Raw genomic sequence first — 13,660 nt, forward strand, 5'->3', positions numbered from 1 at the left:
ATACAACTATTTTGCTTGTTCCTATTCTTCTCTAGAGTCCTTCTGTACACATGTAACTCTTCTAGGAATTGGTCATCTGCTGTAAAGCAGTACATGAGCAGAGATTATGGAAGTACCAGGGGTAGAAATATAATTTAAGAATGAGCTGCATTGCATAGATGCAGGAACAGCACTGTTGTAGGCAAACACATTCATGGGTAATAGTGAAGCTCGGTTATCTTGAGGATAGGTTGTATAACAATGCAGATGCTGTTCCAGAGATTGATTTGTCCATACCATCTGACTGTCTGAGGGTGATGAGCAGAAGAGAGCTGTACTCCTGCATCCAATGCCTGAAATAAGAACATAAGAAAAGACATTCTGGGTCAAACCAAAGGTCCATCTAGTCTAGCACTATGATCACACAGTGGCCAACAGCTGTCCATCAGGAACCCACAAGCAGGACACATGTGCAAAAGCGCCCTCCCACCCATATTTCCCAGCAACTGGTGTATGTAGGCATACTGCCTCTGAAACTCAAGGTATCACATAGCCATCAGGACTAGTTGTGCTTTTTATACTGTATTTTGTATTTGTGCTTTTAACCTGTTGGTTGTTTTATGATGGTTTTAATTTTTGTGAACCGCCCAGAGAGCTTCAGCTATTGGGTGGTATAAAAATGTAATAAATAAATAAATAAATAAATAGTAGCCATGGTTAAACTTCTCCAGGAATTTATCCAACCCCCTTCTAAACCCACTCAAACTGGTAGCCATCACCACATGCTGTGGCAGCGAATTCCATTGTTTAACTATGTGCTGTGTGAAGAAATACTTCCTTTTTATCTGTCCTGAATCTCTCACCAATCAGCTTCATGGGATGGCCCCGCGGGTTCTAGTATTATGAGGGAGAAAAATGTCTCCCTAGCTACATTTTCCACACCATGCATCATTTTGTACACCTCTGTCATGTCTCCTCTTAGCCTCCTTTTCCTCCAAGATAAACAAAGTCAGCTGTTGTAACCTTCCCTCATAGGGGAGATGCTCCAGCCCTTTGACGATTTTAGTTGCCCTTTTCTGCACTTTTTCTGGCTCTACAAAATCTTTTTTTAGAAGTGGTGGTCAGAACTCTACACAGTATTCTAAGTGTGGATAGATTTGTAAAATGGCAGTATGATACTGGCAGTTTTATTCTCCATTTTTGTTTCGAATAATGCCTGATGTGGAGTTTGCCTTCTTTACAGCAGCCACGCACTGGGTTGATATGCTGTCCTGCCTTCACCTGTGACGCCCACCGTGCTTGCACCTGACAAGACTAGCCATACCACTCGCAGTCGGGACTTAATTCAACACACCCGCCCTGTGCTGATGACACTTGTGAGGGTTTAGGCTTACTGCTACTGCCCCTGTCTCACTTTTACTCTTTTAGTAATGACTGTATTTTAGTTAGGACTACATGAACAACAAATAAACCCTGGGAGTGAAGAGGGAATTCACAAGTGACCACAACGAGGGCGGAATGTAGGCAGGGCGGGGCGTGGGCCGAGAGAGGTCTTGTTGCTATGGCCTTGTTGCTAGGTTACCCGAGTCAACATCGTCTTCTTTGAAGCTGCTGTTGCTGCCGCCGCCGCCGCCGCTGCTAAGAAGGCCTCCGCGTCGTTTGCCAAGCGGATCCCTCCCGCCAGGATGGTGGGAGGGATCCCTGTCAAGGGGCTGCACGGAGCCGTCAAGCAAGCGTATGAGGGGAAGTTTGTCGACCGATTTCCCGAACTCCCCACGGTGAGTTGGGTCTGCGCGCCTCCCTCCTTCCCGCCCTCGCCCCTCCAGCGCTACAGAGCCGCCTCGCTGCCGCTCAGCCCTTTCGCTGGCCTCGTCCCTGACTTCCTAAACTACCCGTGGGGTGGGGAGGGCTCAGACAAGAGGTGGTTCTGAGGCATGGCGCTAGCTCAGCCTCCTGCAACCTGGGGCCCTCTGGATGTGTTGGACTACAGCTCCCAGTATCCACCCGCCAGCCCTAAGAACATAAGTAGAGCATGCTGGATTATTTATTTATTTATTTATATAGCACCATCGATGTACATGGTGCTGTACATAGTAAAAGAATAAAACAGCAACGCCCTGCCACATAGGCTTACATTCTAATAAAATCATCATAATAAAACAATCAGAGAGGGAAGAGAACGCACCAAATAGGCACAGGGGACAATAAAACTCACAGTGTAAAAGTAAGGACAAAGAGCAAGGGTGGCCAACTAGCTGTCTGTGGGAAACCCACAAGCAGGACATGAGTCCACTAGTACCCTCCTGCCTCCGATACCAGAGGTAGCATCTAGCAGACAGGATTAGTGGCCCCCAGACTATTTATTTATTTATTTATTTATTGCATTTATATACCGCTCCCATAGCCAGGGCTCTCTGGGCAGTTTACAGAAATTCTAAAATTGAGGTAAAAACAAGTATACAAAATTTAAAACTCTAAAACACAGAACATACACACATAAAACATTAAAACCGATTAAAAACTAATCATGTGGGTAATTAGGATGTGCTGCCATATGCCTGGGTAAAGAGGAAAGTCTTAACCTGGCGCCGGAAAGATAGCAGCGTTGGTGCCTATGGAATGATCTCCCTGACGAGGCTCGCCTGGCGCCAACGCTGCTATCTTTCCGGCACCAGGTTAAGACTTTCCTCTTTGCCCAGGCATATGGCGGCACATCTTAATCACCCACATGTTTAGTTTTTTAACGGTTTTTAATACTTTATGTGTGTATGTTTTGTGTTTTAGAATTTTAAATTTTGTATACTCGTTTTTATCTTAATTTTAGAATTTCTGTAAACTGCCCAGAGAGCCCTGGCTATGGGAGCGGTATATAAGTCCAATAAATAAATAAATAAATAGACATTGGTAGTATTATCCTCCATGAATTTGTCCAATCCCCTTTTAAATTGCTGGCCATCACTACATCTTGTGGAAGTGAATTCCATAGTTTACTATGCACTATGTGAATAAGGACTTTCTTTTATCTATCCTAAATCTCCCACTAATTTGCTTCACGAGATGACCCTGGGTTCTAATATTATGAGAGAGTGCATGACCTGCCTGTGGAAGGTCTCCCAACCTATTCTCTGACATCTCAGTTACAAAGGCCTCTGTATTTGTGGGTCTGGAGGGTGACTCAGGAAGGGTGGAGGAGGGTAAATCAATGATTGGGGGATCTGGACATCTCCATGCGGAGGAATGGTACACATTCTTATTATGTTTTATCAAACCTTTTTGGGCCAGAGGGGACATTTGGAATTTTGAGAGTGTCATGAGTTCTCTCACAAAATTGCTACCATGTCAGGTGTGACAGATCATAAAACACCAATTTCCCGGAAGGCAGAAGCTCTGAGCTCCAAAACATAAATCACTCTTTTGAACCCATATTTCAGTGCCCAATTCACAGAAGGCAAACTGAGGAGGCTCTGAGAGAAATAACTTGGCCAAGAAACTGAGTATAATGCAAAGTTGGGGTCTGAGCTCCAGTGCCAAATCATATATTTGTTCCCACAAAGCACCAAAAAATTGCCCATCTGACTTAAAGCAAACTGAGGATGCTCACAGAAACACACATACAGGCAAACACGTGCATGCACACACTGGCAATGTGCATACAATATTATACACAAAACCAAGGCAAAACATACACCATGCCAAAACAAACAAACCTTATGGAAATATATAATAAAAAATAAAATTAAGCATATGCTTGAATGCCCCCCCCCCCAAAGTATTCACATACATACGCAGATTATTCTCTGTTTTATAAGCTTTTTCTTTCCTATGCTCTTTTTCCTATGTTATTTGTATTATTTGCAGGCTGGAAAGCTGATACCTGTTGGAGATACCGCTGCTACTTGTCTGACAGGTATTTTACCCCGGGTAAGTGCATTATATTTATGTCTATCTATCCATCCATCCGCCTGTCTATTCTATACAGTATACTAACCATTGCATGCTGTTACTTTCTAATGGGCCCCAACACATTCTCCTTTCACACATTATAGGCTTACTACCCCACAATTATATTCACAACAGTGCAAGAGAAGCTGAAAAGTGCTTTATTTATTTATTTATTTATTTATTTCATTTTTATACCGCCCAATAGCCGAAGCTCTCTGGGCGGTGGCATGTGTAAGTGTGAAATGATGCCTCAGATGGTGTTTCTAGTACAGGCTGTAATGCAGCCTTCCCCAACCTGGTACCCTCCAGATTTTTTGGATTTCAACTCCCATCAGCCTCATCCAGCATGGCCAATGGTCAGGAATGCTGGGAGTTGTAGTCCAAAACAACTGGAGGTCACCAGGTTGGGGAAGGCTGTCATAGTGGATCCAGGATGTTGGTAGTCTTCTCCAATTTAGTCCATCTTTCCCATTGTGGCTGCCAGTTGTTCAGTTGCGCTGGCATTAGGGGAAAATCTGTTGTTTTAATAGTGTATGATGTAGATTGGTATTGTAGTGCAAGCTTCATGAAAACATTTGTGAAGACTATAGCCTCTCACCTCTAGAGAGACAGAACTTTGTTTCCACTTGAGAGATGTGATGTCTGATCATAGCTAGGAGGGCAGGGTTCCTACAGCTTTAACTGTTGTGATAAAGAGCTTCCAAACCTGCTTAAGGCTGCAGTTGTGCAGACACTTATGAGGGAGTAAGCCCCACTAAATGTAGTAGAACTTTGTTCCAATAAATATGCACAGCTTTACATTGTATGCTACCAAAAACATAACACAGCAAATCCCAAAAATTCAAATCATGGGTCACTGGTAGCCTTAGACATAACTATATTTCAAAATATAAGACATGTGATGTTTATTTTATTACTTTGGTTTAAGAGGCTATCCAGCATGCTGTCATTATTTAGAAACAACAGTAACAATATTTCTAGAAGCTTGAAAGCTAAATTCATTTTTCATGGAAAGAGAAATCTGACATTCTTACCTAGCTGCACAAGAGTCTAAAGTGGAATGCACATGCTAAGAACATAAAAAGAGCCCCACTGGATCAGACCAAGGGTCCATCTAGCCAAGCACTCTGTTCACACAGTGGCCAACCAGCTGTCGATTGGGAACCCACAAGCAGGACACGGTGCAACATCACCCTCCCCCCCCATATTCCCTAGCAACTGGTGTATATAGGCTTACTGCCTCTGATACTAGAGGTAGCATATAGCCATCATGTCTAGCTGCCATTGATAGCCTGTTAGTGAGTGGCTTCTATGGATTGCGGACTGGCTTCTGTTGATTCCCTACCAATTGTACCACCTGAAATTAATCTCCAGCTTTGCCAATATAAAGGCTACTATGCTTTATTTTGTTTTGACTTTTGGTCTCTGACTCATGTTGTTGAAGCTAGTTCTATAGACCAGGTGTATAGAACTGGTTGTGATGGGGGCCCAGATTGCCTCTACCAGGCCCTCTGTGAGTCAGATGATGCCATGGCCAATGTATTGGGCTTCACTGCATGAGGCTTTTATTGTGCACTCATGCTTGGTCATTCACAATCGTTTTCAGGTCCTTTACAAGAGTTCTGGAGAGCCTGAAATTTTGCTCATTATGTTGTGACATTTTGGTTTGTACTAATAAAGGTGTTACCAGTCTATGGCTCTAGATATTTTTGTTTCCCTAATGGATCGACACATGGTTCTCTCATTTTTAATAAAGATAATTGCTGGAATGTCAATTCTAAAAATGTTTTCCTGTTGTCTTGCAGCCAATTACTCCACCTATTATAAAAAAGTTTCGAAACACCAGCAACCCTCCTCCTGGGAGAGAGAGAGTATTTTATGGCCGAGCAAACGATCCTGATATTGCATTACATTTGACACATGGTGTAAAAAGCATCCCTTCAGAGAGTGTAAGAATTTCAAACCTATTCTTTTTCTCAGCAGAGACTTTGCCATTTAATTTATGAATGTGAAACACATATCTGTGTAGCTCTGAGTAAGGGAACGTTAAACTGGGCTATGTTTCTCCCATGAAAGACAATTTATACTTTCTTAAACATCTATTTAGTGATCCAGGTCCCTGCACATAGGCTATTTGAACCAGGGTCAGAAATAGTTTCATGTAGATCTTTGTTGTTAGATATGCTCAGAAAGGTTTGCTCCCTTTAGGCACCACAGCAAGCAGCAAAGAAAGGGAATAGATACAGGAGGAGGAGGAGAAAGACAAAGCTGGGGTAGATCTTTTTCCTTCCCATCTACTTCCTTACTCATCACTCAACTGTCATTCACCTCTTTTCTGTCTTATGGAATAGAGACAACTCAGTCTGACCTCCACAGATGTATGGTGTAATATATGGAAATAGGCAAAGGTGCGTTCTCCCAGTCTACCAGAGGGGGCAATAAAGAGCACTACACACTGTGGTAAAGAAAGTACTGGAAGGCTGAATAAAGAGGTGGTTGTTACAAAGACAAGATGGTGTCGGCCTGTTTATAAGAGACCAGAGACAGAACCGATAGGATGGATTTTTTCTTTTTAGCTGTCTTGTAAAAACAATTTTCTGAAAGGTGGGATATACATTAAACAAACAAAAACATACATTGTATATCTAGGGTGACCATATGAAAAGGAGGACAGGGCTCCTGTATCTTTAACAGTTGCATAGAAAATGGAATTTCAGCAGGTGTCATTTGTATATATGGAGAACTTGGTGAAATTCCCTCTTCATCACCACAGTTAAAGCTGCAGGAGCTATACTAGAGTGACCAGATTCAAAAGAGGGCAGGGCACCTGCAGCTTTAACTGTGGTGATGAAGAGGGAATTTCACCAGGTTCCCCATATATACAAATGACACCTGCTGAAATTCCCTTTTTAATACAACTGTTAAAGATACAGGATCCCTGTCCTCCTTTTCATATGGTCACCCTAGTATATCCTCTGTCTCTGGAAACTGCCTTTTGGTCAATTCAGGGATCTATACATTTTCTCTTAGCTCATTTTCTTAAAAAGGTGGAGTGAGTGTGGGCGGGCTTTAGGCTGACTGAAAGAAAAGAAAGAATGTATTTAAGCTGTCGTGAAGCTCCCCTTGGGAAATCCCATGATTGTGTGTGATCTGTTTTTCAAAAGCAAACACTCAATAAAAGCATTAACAATAATAAAAACATTATGTCCACTAGAAACAAAATAACTGTATATCGTATAGCCATTTTAGTCATTCCACCTTTCAGCAGTTGAATTGTACTTCATATTTAACATTGTGTTCGGCGTTCTAAATACCTCATTTTCAGAAATAGCAGTTTCAGGAAGTTATGTTACAAAAAGGTGACATTAAATGTGAGGTATGTCCTAGTTTGTTTGTTTTTAAAATTAAATCAGTGCTAGTGTACCGTGAAGTTAATGAAATTAGTGTAGTACGATGTAATTTAAAAGTGCAGATCTGACGTATTTCATACGGTGTGAAATTTCTTCAGGTAGCGTCACTGGCAAATCCACCTCCCAAAACGTGCTTTCAACAAAAACTGAAAGAGAAGAAAGAAAGAATTTATTTAAGCAGCCGTGAAGCTCCCGTTGGGAAATCCCACGATCAGTCACTAAGATTACCTAAAGGACTGGATGTGACTAACACTCGATTTGGAGTAACAACCCTCCGAGGTAGAGAAACTAGTGCTAAACCACATTGTCATTGCATATTATCATTTAGGATAGAAATCGTTTACCATATACCATTCTTCAAAATGTTCCAACCTGAACCAGTATTCTGATATGAACACTTGTCGCAGCAAAGCAATTATTTAAGCCTGTATTAATTTATGTGACTTGAGATTAAGTTGCCTTAGCCAAAGCCAGTGTATACAAGATCCAGAATTTCACAAACCAATAAAATTACCATAAGCATTAATAGAGTTGACATGAATACAAAAATGCCTACTCATCATTAAAACAGCCACTTAGTTTTTTTTGCCAGAGGGAACAAGGAACTCATCCCCCAAATGTTTTTGTTCCTTTTCTCTCTGCTGCTTCCACCTGCTCTTTGGTCTGTCTTTCAACTACAAAAAACTACAGACAAGAGCAGCTGATGCCAGAGAGAACAAGGAAGGAAATTAGCAGGGTCGGTGTCAAAATCTGTGGCCGTTATAGGCTCATAGAGGCTTTTATACAACTCAGTAACATATACTGTATTGTGATTTTTCAAACAGTATGTCTTTAATTAGCTGTGTTGGGGAAATCCGCAACAGAATCAGATGAGTTCAGATTTCTATGAATCCAACCTGCGGATCCTGCAGCAGATCAGTTTTTCTCAATGTGCACAGATTCCGCGGACTTGCAAACCAGTTTTTCAGAATTTACACAAATACGTAAAATAAAAAATACCAGCCTAAAGTGTGCATTTCCCCCATTGGCTAAAGCATGAAAATATGCATTGTGGAGGGATTTGTGCATTTGGGGGAAGATTTGCACATTTTCCCAAGTGGAAACTTTCACAAATATGAATTATTGCAAATTTGAGAAATTGGAAAAAAATCAAATTCCATCAAGGAGTGGAGGATATAACAAAAAGCACCCAACAATCTGCGAAATACAGATGGAACAGATTTTACAAAACCCACATATCCCTGTTCTATTAAGAGATCATACACATATTTCCATCCAGTCTTGCTATTATCCTATGATAAGATGCATATATAAATGTGCTACATAAATGACTCTGATGTAACATATGGTCTGATGTACTGAACAATCCTACAAGCAGCAGCTTCTGGAATCAAGTGCATGAATGGTCCCTAAAGATATTACTCTGTATTTGTAAAGAGTTTTATGATTTATTTAGATTATGTGATTTCATTACATATATTGGATGACTTTCAGAGGGTCCTGGAGGAGAGGTTATAAATCCACCAAAGACATTTGATGAAGTCCAAAGGGAAGCACAAGAAGGACATGAATTGTATGTTCTTACACACAATGATTATTATGTCGGTGAGTAAGAAAGACAAGTAAGTATTAAGTAAAAGTTGTAGATGTAAAAAATAATAATAATGATATTTTATTATTTTGCATACATATTTTATCCTGCTTTTTTTAAAAGCATTTAAAAAAATAAATAAGGATTCTATTTTGTTGTTACCAGTTAAGTATATTCGCTAAACAGTGGTGTGATGGAGCAGGAATGCAGGGGAACACAGGTTCAGTACATTTTTCACAGTACAACCAATGACATAATCTGTAGGAGCAGTATTTATCAGTGTTGTAAAGTGATACAACACTGATATTCCAACAATGATACAATGTTGGAATACAGAACATACTGTATTAATTCATTTACCTTGCAAAAGTAGCTCCTGCACTATCTTTATGACACAAAAGTGCCTGTTCTTTACACTGCAATGTAACACAAATGTCCTATAAAAGGGATGGGGGATGTACGTTGCTGGACTACAATTCCCATCATCCCTCACCATTGGCTGTGCTGGCTAGGGCTGATGGATCATATGTCCCCCACCCCTGTCCTACAATCTGCTATAAAGAGTTAAAAATGACCCTCACCACCACGTGAAATGGTAGGATGGACACTACGTGATACTTTGGTGGTGTTCTCATTTGTATTTACCCTTTCTCAGGGTGGCATACAGGGGTGCAAATTACCCTCACCCCACTTTGGCCTCATAACAAGCTTGCCCCAAAGTCCAACATGCTAGTCACTACACCATCCAGTGGCAGCTCACTATTCTAAGACTGTCAGCTGGTCCTAACAAATTTAATATGGTTCTAGGTACTGTGGTTCTTTGTGTTTTTATATAAAATGGATCAACACAGCTGCCTGCATTGGTGGACTCTCTTTGGGGAGCCTGGCTAAGGGCTTCATGACAAATTCCCATCCATCAAAACTTATCACCACCCCACTGTCGATAAAGCTCACCGCTTGGTGCTTAGCCACAGTTCACACTCTTCCCCCAGCACTTTGAGATGATCCTAAACAACCCAGGCCTGGCGTTGAGCTTGTCACCATATTATTATTATTATTATTGTGGTAATTTATAGCAGCCTTCCCAACCTGGTACCCTCCAGATGTGCTGGATTGTAAGTCCCGTCATTCCCAGCCAGCATGGAGGGCACCAGGCTGGAGAAAGCTGATTTATATGTTAGAGCTCTTTTGCACGTGATAAATGATGACCTTTAATTTCACACAGGGGAGTCAATGAATAGAAAATATAACCCAACTACATTCAACAGATTTAATTTATATGGAAAAGAAACACCACACTTTAATGACGGCCGAAATGTAGCTAGAACTTTTCGCTGGCTCCATGATCTACAGATGTAAGTTATTTTTTATGGTGATTGGCTTTTCATCAGTTCGTCCTTTCTGATGATGCATGTTTTGAGTCCCTAGTAGTTTGAATCTGTACTTTTTTTGTCATCAGTAGTGCAAGCTGATGGTGCCTCAAAAGACATATCTGTCACCATGTTTAATGTAGCCATGGCCAGCTCAAAATGTTTTCCAACCTGAGGCGTAGAAGCAAATGTCCCCCCTCCCCAGTACCTGGCAAAGTCAAGATGCATAGTACCCAAGGCTACCAAATTATCTTGGCAATTGCAGCAGAAAATCCTACCAGCACTTCTTTCCCTTCCCGGCAGTAAAAATATAATTAATAGTTGTAGTAATAATAACAACAACAACAACAGTAACAAAAACACCCAAAATCAGCTGCGTGAGGTTGATGTTTACACCTGGGACAGAACTTTTGTGCAATCCCATTGCAATCAGCTGGGACGGTGCTATTGCATTCATGAATTTCTTCTCAAAAGGAATTTCTTTCCTATCAAATTGAATGAGAATGATTGAAAAAAAATGTGGAAGAAATTTTCAGCACAACATCATTTTAAATCAATTCTGTCTGTCTGTCTCACAGGGCAAAGAAAAAAATCTCAGTTTTAATAAGCATCTGTTTGGGCTTATTAAAGGAAACATAGTGGTGTCCTGTATTCCATTATCAGATCCTTATTTGCTTTATTTTTAGAAATTAGTTTTATGAAAGGCTTTCTATCAAAGGTCTTTTATCCTCTCAGATTATGATATGGTGATATGATTTAGGAAATACATTTTTAAATTATCTTTTGATTTTGCAGGAAGAAATCAGCAAAAATAGTGTCCAAAATAAGTGATGATTTCAAGGAAAAATTTCAGCCTCAGCTTGGAAAAGTCTTTGATCCGTAAGTGAATTAAAGAGCGAGTCTTCATGGTAGAACCATTAGAAATCAAATGAGAAACATATTAGACATGGCTGTTTCTGAGGGGATGTTTATTCCTGTCCTGGGTCTTCTTGGCAGGGCTGTGAGTAACTTGATAAATTCAGATTGCTAGCATCTGTTACCATGAAGCAAGCCACATGGCATGTCACCTTCCTTCCCGTTTTGAGATAGTCCCTCAGACAGTCAGAGGCTGAGGTGATAGTAAGTGGCAGAACTTTGTGGAGCTTTGCCATGTGAAGAGTGCTGCCAGCAGTTACAGATTAACACTACAGTTTCTGTGTCAGTCTTCCCCAGCCTGATGCCCTCTGAATGTGTTGGACTACAACTCCCAGCATGGAGGGCTGGGGGATGCTGGGAGTTGTAGTCCAAAACATCTGTAAGGCACCAGGCTGGGAAAGACTGCTCTATGGGATTAATATAATGTAGACACTTACCGTAAGAATGCGTTCTACTATTGGTAGTCAACTGAGCCTTGCCAATGTAAGAGGATGTGGAAGGAAGTTAGGAGAACTTTTGTTACTGTGAATTTAAAATATAATAAATAAATGGAATATGGAAGCGCCAGCATAAATCCTCTGGGGAGATCATAGAATGCTGTAACCTTCTCTTTCTAAATCACCCAGAGAGCTTTGGCTACAGGGTGGTATAGAAATATATTCAATTAATCAATTTTCTCCCTACAAATTCAACCTTAGACCTAGGGGATTTGCCTGTAGTTTGAAAAAGTAGTTTCAACCTTGGCTGTGCACTACTATAACTTAAAAGGGCAGAGTACTTGACAATTAGACTGGTGAGCCAGGGAGATAAAGGCCCAACTAGATGTTCTCACTCCACATCTCATCATCCATCTCCCCTGTAATGTTTAGTTAAAGAAGGTGGCATGATATGACCCGATCACACTCAGCTCCATTTCACTGGTTTGTGGATGGAGGCGGGAGACAGGGAAACACAGAGCAATATGGCTTCTTTAGCAGCTTAACTAAATATTCAGGAGGAAACATGGGGAGACAACAGCCATGTGTTCATAGCATCATTTTGTTTGCGTGTGATTTAGGAGATTGAGTAAAAAGCCTTTTGAGAGTTTTATTGAGATCTGAACCGGATAATATGATATTTGTTAGTTACTTCAGAAAGATTTTGCTGTCTTACAAACAGTGTGTTTGTGTGTGTGTGTGTCTGTGTGTGTGTCTTTAATGTTAATTATTCCTCTTCTTCGGGTGGTTCTAGAAATCAAAGCATTGGTTCAACCAAGTTGATTAAACAAAAGCATGATCTGAAAACCTTTTTAATAAATGTTGTAACTCTAGACAGTAAGAAATATTTTTGCCTTTTCTGTGTTCAATTCTGCTAAGGTGCCATGTGTGTTTAGTGTGCTTTTTTAAAAAGCCTTCTCTTTTTTGACAGATACTTGAGAAAGACTATGTATGCACATTTCTATCCATTAAAAAAAGAAAATAGCTTATTTATGTTGCTGGGGTTCTCCTTTGCACTTTCTCTCTCAAGAAATTTAAGTGTCATGATCAAAGACATTTATTGCCTGCTGTGCAAATAATTCTGACAGTTATTACTATGTGCTAAAAGGAAAGAGGTTGTAAAAGAAAAAGATTATCAGTAGTGGTGGCTTTGATTCATGTAGAAAAGTCCCAGTGAACACATTTCAAGTGAACTCTTATGAAATGTCTTCATCCGTTCTCTTTAATCTTCACTTGCAGTGCAAGAGGTGAACTGACAGACAGTTATATCTTTCACATTTAAAACAAAGATTACACATGGGTGAAAAATCAAACATTTATCTAACACATTCTTTTCATTTGCAGTATAGCAGAGACGCTCAATGTTCCACCAGACCATACATTTGGAGTGCTCGTTCGTCCTGAAGAATATGGCAAGTATAGAAGCGGCTTTCCTGAATTTTCCACTTCCCCATCTTATAATTCCTTTGTTTCATTTTATTTTATTCTAGGGGCATGGCTAGACAGGGCGATATCCCAGGGATCGTCCAGGGATCTTCCTTGTGTGTCCACATGACATACAGGGGATCCCAGGAGCAGGGAGGGATGATCCCTGCATTTCCCTGGAATATGGCCCTACACAGAGACCACGGGACGTGTGGGCAACCATCCTGGTATAGTCTCGGCTCCTCGCGAGTAAACGCGGGGAACTGGGCACAGGGCACGAAGCTCTGCAAGCACTCCATGCCCATTGGAGGTGGGAGGGAGGGGGTGGGGCTTTTTACAAAAAACAACCCACTGACCTTTGCGCTGGAGCCCTGGTGCGCTCCAGCTCCTGTTTCTTTTTTTAAAAAATGGCAGGCACGACGTCCTCTTCCTCCTGGGATGTCGCACACCATGTGTGGACTGATCATAAAATTGCAAGTGTCTAAGGAAAGCCGGGAGGTCTAGACATGCTCCAAGTTTAGGTGTTGTGTTCTTTTTCTCTCTCCTGTGTTG

General features: G+C 41.0%; 1 protein-coding gene across 1 annotated transcript in view; it reads left to right on the forward strand.

Moving 5' to 3' along the window:
• Nucleotides 1–1,651: 1,651 nt before the first annotated feature.
• The window catches only part of EFHB (EF-hand domain family member B), a 28,584-nt gene continuing 16,575 nt past the window's right edge, over nt 1,652–13,660 (forward strand). Inside the window, exons 1-8 of the mRNA XM_063128381.1 lie at nt 1,652–1,757; nt 3,838–3,900; nt 5,727–5,870; nt 7,430–7,610; nt 8,826–8,936; nt 10,148–10,277; nt 11,088–11,171; nt 13,028–13,095. Of these exons, the coding sequence (XP_062984451.1) occupies nt 1,665–1,757; nt 3,838–3,900; nt 5,727–5,870; nt 7,430–7,610; nt 8,826–8,936; nt 10,148–10,277; nt 11,088–11,171; nt 13,028–13,095 (874 nt within the window). The 5' untranslated portion in view covers nt 1,652–1,664. The remainder of the gene's footprint in view (nt 1,758–3,837; nt 3,901–5,726; nt 5,871–7,429; nt 7,611–8,825; nt 8,937–10,147; nt 10,278–11,087; nt 11,172–13,027; nt 13,096–13,660) is intronic.

The sequence above is a fragment of the Elgaria multicarinata genome, chromosome 1, assembly GCF_023053635.1.
Source record: "Elgaria multicarinata webbii isolate HBS135686 ecotype San Diego chromosome 1, rElgMul1.1.pri, whole genome shotgun sequence".
Classification (NCBI taxonomy): Eukaryota; Metazoa; Chordata; class Lepidosauria; order Squamata; family Anguidae; genus Elgaria; species Elgaria multicarinata.